This window comes from Gobio gobio, assembly GCF_949357685.1.
Source record: "Gobio gobio genome assembly, chromosome: 8".
In the NCBI taxonomy this organism is placed as follows: domain Eukaryota; kingdom Metazoa; phylum Chordata; class Actinopteri; order Cypriniformes; family Gobionidae; genus Gobio; species Gobio gobio.
The window spans coordinates 48,551,726-48,560,369 of record NC_137114.1 but is presented as its reverse complement, the minus strand read 5'-3'; the positions used below and the strand labels follow the sequence as shown (position 1 = coordinate 48,560,369).

The 8,644-nt window shown below is 35.8% G+C and overlaps 1 protein-coding gene across 1 annotated transcript; it reads right to left on the bottom strand.

Moving 5' to 3' along the window:
* Positions 1 to 1,828: 1,828 nt before the first annotated feature.
* LOC307129994 (uncharacterized protein) lies at positions 1,829 to 8,644 on the bottom strand. The gene is made up of 3 exons (XM_079822824.1): positions 8,512 to 8,644; positions 7,159 to 7,419; positions 1,829 to 3,887 (listed from the first exon to the last, which is right to left on the bottom strand). Exons 2-3 carry the CDS (start codon positions 7,253 to 7,255, stop codon positions 3,121 to 3,123), a joined length of 864 nt encoding a protein of 287 aa, XP_079678950.1. The 5' UTR covers positions 7,256 to 7,419; positions 8,512 to 8,644; the 3' UTR covers positions 1,829 to 3,120.

The window sequence follows — 8,644 nt, the reverse complement described above, 5'->3', positions numbered from 1 at the left end:
TAAGTGGTCAAAATAATTTCTGACCTCCATGTCCTAGCCTATATTCCGCATCTTATGTGTCCTGCTCTCTTTTCATAATCAACGTAAATTAAATAAAAATAACATTATAATATTTAAACATATGAAACTAAATATGCATTTTAATGGCTACAACAAGTATAGGCTACAGTAGGCCTACAGAGACATTTTATGTCGGAGAGGGATTTGAGCGCACGTTGTTTTACCAGTTCATGAGTGGAGTCGCTCACATGCTCTGGTGAGGTAGGCAGGTTTTTTGCGTTCATTTTTATTTCCTGACGCTGTGAAGGCTCTTTTATTGTATATGACAATGTAAACAGCTCAATAACTCTTTTATTTAAAAGTTTAATGTAGGCCATAGTCCACTGCATTACAATTTCAAGAAGAATCAACAACGTCAAAAAATGTAATGTGCAGAACAAATGTCCCGGTGTGTTTGCTGCTTATTCCTTCTCCGGTCTTCGGGGTCTTTTCTGACCCCTAATGACGTTAGCTCAAATAAGAAAAGATGTTCCCTTTGTCCAAATGGCATGAGACATTGTACGGTGGTCAACACTCTCTAGATCTACAAATAAAAAAAATAAGTTGGATTGATATCTGTTTTTATGTTCGTGTGACATAAAAAAGTCACACTCAGGGTAGAAAATGGACAAAATTCTTCCTCGAAAACAAAAACAACACAGAACACGCATATAGAAATGAAGTGGCACAATTCCAACAATGCATAAAACATCCACAATGCAAAATGATCATGCCCTCACACACACACACACACACACACACACACACACACACACACACACACACACACACACACACACACACACACACACACACACACACACACACACACACACACACACACACACACACACACACGAAAACATTTGTTATTGCTTGTTATTACTATTCAGTTCATTGCATTTTGATGTTCATGTTTTTTACTCAATATGTAATATAACTGTTCATTTCGGTTAATTTTTGTTCGGTTACAGTTAGTAACTGAAGTGTAGATTAAATTTGTAGAATTATAAGAAAATCAGATGTTTGAAATAAATGATAAACTCTAAAGACTCCAACTTTTCTCTTGTTCAGGTGTGATTCTAATCATAATGTAACATTTGAGTTTCAGTACAAAAAAATGTTAACTTTGACTAAATTAATTAATTTTAATTGTTATAAATGTGATTTCATAACATTTAGATAAGAATCCAACTGAAAAATACTTGTGAAAAGATGTCTTTCAGTCAGTCAAATAGCACATAGCAAATAGTGGAGCTCTGCAGCCAATTACCAGTAAAAGTTGACTTTTTTTTACTGTATTTTCCAAAAGATGGGCAAAAATCTTACACTAAATGATGTAAAATTATCCATGTCATCTCCACGAATGAAAGTTAGAAATTTGGGTCTTTTATAAAGTGAATTCTACATAAAAAAAACTGATTTTGTGTGAAAATCCATTAAAAATATATATTTTAATTTATTTATAAAAATAAAAAAATTATAAATACTCCAAAAATTGCATGGATGTTGAGTAAAAAACATTTATAAACAGAGTAAAATTACATTTGTTCTAAAAAAAAATAAACAATTGTTTTGTTACAAAATTACATTTTGTTGCCTGGGGTCTGTTGAGACCCCAAAGACCCTGAGTGTAATTACAAAACAAAGGCCGGAGAAAGGTTAAACTTAAAAGTTAAGCTTCCATAGACATGATCTGAAAACGCGCCAGACTGGACACGCGTCGTGAATGACTGCCGCGCTTACCTCAGCTCTTCACTCTCGTGATGAATGAAATCTGACTCCTGCTGCGTTTGTGCCGTGACTTTCGTTCGGCTCACTCACACTTTATTGAAAAGACACGTTCAGTTTTTAATTGTATTGTCTGTTCTCTAACAGAACGAAATGATTTTATTACTATGAATATCAAAACTATGGTGGGGGCGGTGCTGCGGTGGGCAAGTGATAACCAATAGCCGTGGCTTTGGGAGTGGCCTCGTTGGGCAGCAAAGCAGGTGCATTCTGGGAGTTGTTGTCTTTTATCCACATGAGACAAAAATAAATTTTCTGTTTTATCTCAGTCTAGAAGGCACCAAATTCAAAAATAATTTCACATTTCTACTACATAAATGACCCAGTTTAAATACACTTTCATCTTCCTAGCGTTGAATGAGTGAGTGTAACTTGTTTAACTAAAACAAAATCAAGATGCCATGAGACTGCTAGCGAACGTTAGCGTTGTTCGCGCCAGATTGCAATGGTGCTACGTTGATGTTGACTTAACTTTTTAAATAGTTCTCAGGCTTGCTTATAATTTTACTGTTTTTAACATAACATGTTATTGATAATACACCACATGCAGTAGTTTATGTATAACTATACATTGTATTTATAATTTTTTTTGTGAATTTCTGATTGGATCGGATCCATCCAGGCCCGCCCACAGCTACGCTTAAATTAATAATGTTTGTGTGGTCACAGTTTCATCCCTTTTTTTGGATACGATTGACCAATATTGAGTAGCCCACATCTTGGATAAGATTCCTAAAAGCTTCACACATACAGCACACACTACAGACATGCATAAACGTGGATATGTTACATGTCTGAAGTAGTCTATAAAGAAAGAATAAACCAGTCTAAACTTATCAATTTCACTTAATTTAAAATATAATCTGCATGCACAATAAACTACAGTAAAATGTATTAACATTTCTCGACATAAAGGTTTTAACAGGTTTTAATAAAATGTTATTTAATAACAGTAGTCATAAGCATATTTCCAGTACGTGCCTCAGGCTTGCATCACCAACTCACTCTCATCACAATCCTCTGCAAACTTCGGCTTGAACCGGCTCATTCGGATCCTTTTGAGTCGTATGTGCTACTTCAGCTTTTGTGTCTTGTCTCCTCATCCCAGAACTAACATTCGATTCAGTTCGATTAATTTGTTCAAGAACCGAACATCACTAATGCAGACGCTTCTACAAACATTTGTGAAAGAATGGGTCGCTCTCAGGAGCTCAAGCGTGGTACCGTGATAGAGTTGCCACCTGTGCAATACGACCATTCATGAAATTTCCTCACTACTTAATATTCCAGTCAACTGAATTCATCTGAATGAACCTGCAGATGTTCTTTTAGGTTTGATGATGAAATAAAATCTTTACCACACTGATCACAGTTAAATGGCTTTTCTCCAGAGTGACAGATCAGATGATTTCTATAACCTGTTGCATCTTTGAAACTCTCCTCACATTGAGTACAGTGGTACGGCTTCTCTCCAGTATGAAGTCGCTCATGTGATTTTAGGTTTCCAGACCGAGCGAATCTCTTGTCACAATATGAGCACTTGTAAGGTTTTTCTCCAGTGTGAATTCTTTGGTGCCGTTTCAGATGACTAGATGTAGTAAAGCTCTTCCCACAGTCACAACACACATGATCTCTCACACCATCATGTATTTTCTGGTGCTGTTTAAAACTCTTCAGCCATGAAAAACTCTTTCCACAGAGAGAACACACATGAGGTCTCTCATCTGAATGAACTATCAGGTGGTCTTTTAGCTGTGATGATGAAAGAAAATCTTTCCCACACTGATCACACTTGAATGGTTTTTCTCCAGAGTGAGCACGCAGATGTTTATTGAGACTTGATGTTTGAGAAAAACTCTTTCCACACTGAGTGCATGTATACGGTTTCTCTCCAGTGTGAACTCTGATGTGTATGTCAAGGTTTCCTATTAGTCCGAAACTCTTTCCACACTGAAAGCAGGTGTGCAGCTTTTTGGCTTTTGTTCCTTGAGTTTTGATGTCACAGAGTATCTTTACGTCCTTTAGTTTGTGTTGTTGCTCCTTCACTTCCATCTGGTCTAAAATAAACATATAAAGCAGTCAGAATCAGTTCAATGAGGTTAAATATAAAAATTAAAAACACTCAGCAGAAAACAAGACATCAGTGTCTGTGTGAATATAAAGTATCTTTGATGTGCAATACGATTAAAAAGTTATGATCTGTGGTGGACAGTAACAACGTATTTTTACATTGTTACATTACTTCTGTAAAGTTTTCAAGTCTCAGAGTATTTTTATTTTAAGAAACTTTTACTTTACTACATTGTAAAGCATAATATTGTACTTTTTACTACAATTGTACGCCCTGAACGATTCATTGCGATTACACTGATCTGATTGCTGCTGTTCTTGAGTTAACAACTCACTGAATGATCCGTTCAGAGCGAGTCTCCTGTTAAAGGGATAGTTCACCCAAAAATGAAAATGACGCATGATTTACTCACCCTCAAGTCATCCTAGGTGTATATGACACTTTCACTTTCAGATGAATAAAATTGGAGTTTTATTAAAAAAAGTCTTGGCTTTTCAAAGCTTTATAATGGCAGTGAATGGTTGTGTCGTTTTTGAAGTCCTTAAAAGTGCATCTATCCATCATAAAACTGCTCCACACAGCTCCGGCGGGCTAATACAGGCCTTCTGAAGCGAAGTGATGCGTTTGGCAATCCACCGGAAGTTTTCTTACACATACACAATCGATTTATGGTGAAAGAGTAACCCGTGACCCCTGAACCCGTGAAGCATGCATTTTGACAAACACAGAAGCGCAGAGGATAGAGCAAAAAAACGTAGCGTCAGGGGTTACTCTTTTAGCACAAGTCGACTAGAGTATCGCCGGAAGCTAGTTATTTTAGTCTATAAAAAGTTTTAAATATGGATATTTTTCTTAAACAAACGCATTGCTTTGCTTCAGAAGGCCTTTATTAACCCCCTGGAGCCATGTGGAGCAGTTATATGATGGATAGTTGCACTTTTATCGACTACAAAGCCATTATAAAGCCAAGACTTTTTTTAAATAACTCTTTTAAACTCTTTTAATAACTTTTTTAAAATAATTTTATTTGTCTGAAAGAAGAATGCCATAAACACCTAGGATGACTTGAGGGTGAGTAAATCATGGGCTAATTTTCATTTTTGGGTCAACTAACCCTTTAACTGAACTCACAAATCTAATGGAAAATTACAGGAGATCCTTGGAAGATCCGTGCAAACATGACCTATGGTGAAAAGTAAGTTACAAATACCACATTTTAGGATTATTATAAATGAAAATCATATTTAGGTCACGGCTGTCAGTTGTTTGTCAACAAAATCGGCTGTAAAAGGGCGAGCCGTTTGAGGCAGATCACTGTAACGCTTATATGCGGTAATGTCCACACTACTGTCTCAGCGGGTAGGGTTTAGTTAAAAAACAACCCTAAACATAACATTAAAATAACGAAAATCGATGTCCATGCATCTTCCCCGCTGCCGTAGCAGATCAAATAGTAAGTTTGCACTTATGCCTTTATTCTTTGAAAACACGCATTCTTTTTCCTTATTTTAAATAACACCGTTTGTTTGGACACATGAAGTAACCTAAATTTACTTTTACTATATTTTAATATATTTCACGTTTTGATAGTGTATGATACGTTTTTGAAATAAAAAAAATTTCTTACTTGCAGAGCAATATATTTATTAAGTTTTTGAAGCATCAAAATTGGTTGCGTAGCTGTCAATGGAGGGACAGAAATCTCTGATTTTATTGAAAATATTCTGAAGATGAACGAAAGTCTTATGGTGCGTTCACACCAGACGTGAATGAAGAGTTTCGAGCGAGTGATTTACATTTTAAGTCAATGCAAAGATGCGAATAGACATATACAGCGGCGCAAATTGAAAATCTGAACTTTGGCGGATATTCGCGCCATGAAAAAAGCATGATTGTAACCAAGCAGATAGAGCAACCATTGACTACCATAGTATTTTTTCCCTAAAGCACGCTAAAACTGAAGATGATCACCGGTACAATGAAGCGCTGTGGGTTATTAACTCAACACATCCTATATGTGATTAATCAGATGTTTATACTACATAAACTTATTACACATGATATATGCTTAAAATGAAATTAATGCACAAGCGAACTTGATAAATCATATATACACAGAATAAATATAATATTACAACTTACAATGGCACAAAAAACTGCAAATGCACTAGTGAACTCGACTGTGCTTGTCATGAAGGTGTAACTCCGTGGACGCGCACGTGCTCTTCCCTCAACAAACGCGCTAAAACACAATATATTCTTTACAGTGGTGTTCTCATTATAATTTTATGTCTATATACTTGAGCTGCACATGTTGCACTTAACTGTATTTTTCTTTTCGAAGGGATTTCAATCCTATTTGAAGCGATTCAAAACCATCATGGCGGACAGTGCGCGTCTGAAGCTAAAAGAAATACATTATCTATCGGCTTGAATATATAAGTCAAATTTTCTTATCGGATTGATAACGATAACATCAAAAATTATAAATAAATATAAAAATTACGAACACAGAACTAGCCTATTGATCCACGCAGTTACTATAACTGGCAACATTACGAATCTGATGCGGCAGACAAACTTGCATCACAAAATGATTCTGATTGAAATGTCAGTACACATGATCGGTTTAGATAACGTCTCATGTAAACTGTCCACCGAATCTTTCAATAGGAATTATTTTAAAAGTGTGCATGTAAACAGGGCTAATGTAGCCGTAATGTTCAGAACGTGTGGGCTGCAGACTTGTCTTCGGGCTTGTAATCGCCTGACACGTAACCTAACTTTATGGCCTAGGCTACATGTGCTGAATAATGAGAGGCTCAGGGAGGATTTCATGCTCTTAACTTAGTCAAGACTTTCAGAAAATAATTTCAAGATGATGTTGGCTGTTGTGCTTTTACAGTGTGTAAGTGAATGTCGTGACATTACTGATCATGTGAAGATTTTGCAGCGACGCTGCACTGAAATTTTTCAGTGTATAAGCATTAACAAATTACCACAACAGACCATGAATCAATCCAAAAACTTGATTATGTCTTCAATTAAAGAAAGAATTTACATTTTAGCGTGAACTATCCCTTTAATTTTACTGGAGTAATATTTTAATAGAATATCTGTACTTTTACTCACCACTTCATTCACCACTGCTTATGATCATTTAGATGCATTGCTCTATCATTTATCATCCATATACTGATTATTATTTCACAGCTACTAAAGCAGTCAATAATGAAGAATCAAGAACGGACACCAACCTATTTGTTCCTCAGTATCTTCATGTTTTATTCTGGATGGTTCTGGATAACTCATGTCTTCAATCTCCTCTTTAATCTCCTCTTTAATAAACTCCATCTTTAACAGTCACACAGATTTCAGCTGCTACACCTGGAGTTTGTCCTTCTCTTGTAGGATGATGTGAATATTCCCAGTATTTATTGGTGAATTGTTGTGGGAGGGGCTTCACTGCAGGTGTGAACTGTGATCACTGTGAGATACTGACGCCCACAGGACCAGACCTGGAAAAATCAAAGAGAAGTTACTGAATTTACAAAGAATTATTTTAATACACTTAAATTAAGTGAACACGTGTTTTCTGTTAGGAATATGGAGGTTTTTTTAATATAAAAGTTAGATATAATTTTGTATTTAAAATAAGGTTTGTTCAACTCCTGTCCAAAGTCTGAGAGAAACAACAGGACCATCATGTTTAGCTGAGCAGCTGAAAAGCCTCTTTGTCTCCAAAAGTTCCCTGTTTTCACCTCATTCATTATGCTGATGTCTGAGATCTTCTGTAAAGTGGCACATTAAGCACATTTTATTGGTGTCAACAACTGAGACTGAATTTTTTATAGCAAAATTTGTACAAAGATGATTCTCAACTATGTTATGAAAGATATAACAGAATGATTTGATATATAATTTTTATTTTATGCAATATGCATGTAAAATGGCCACAAGTGGGTTTTCCCCATTATATACAATGTATCTAATTTGCATATGAATGTGCTCTTGGTGCAACAAGTAACGTTAATACAAATATAAGTGTAATGATGAGAGTAGTAATTGGCAAGATTTTCATGATAATATCTAATATTTCATGGGAATATTGCAATATAATTTCTTCCTCTATTCACTTGTGCCTTCCAAAATGCCTGATTTAAGTCCTGGTTTCCTCTACAGTGGACATGTATGGAATCTGTCCGGTTTCATACCAGAAAGTCATATTTTGATTTGATAACATTTCCCTGAGATGTTGATTTATGACAAACAATTCAAAAATGTGTCCGATTTAAATGATAATTACAACATATTTCCATAAGAGTGCTACATTTGATCACTACATTATTTAATTGTGAAACTTTCAAACATTTGGTATCTCAGTAAAGTCACGGCATCCAAACTGTGACACGTCGGCCAATGATGTCAGAGAAATTCACTAAAATATAATGTCTAAAGAAGACAAAAGTTTATTCCTGGATCCCATGAGGATATTATAACACTCTAAACCAGGACACACAACACAACGCATTTCATTACATTGGTCCTTAAACATGTAAACTCTGGAGCTGATTAATGTTAAACTCTGTAATCTGAGAAACATCTCTCACCTGCAGACTGGAAATATAAGGCATCCGACAGAAATATTGCACATTTGTCCTTCATTCACGATCGTTAACAGCGTCGCTTTCAGCTTCAACTGGTCTCAGATCTCATGTCGTCTCTCGCGCTTCTCTCTTGTGC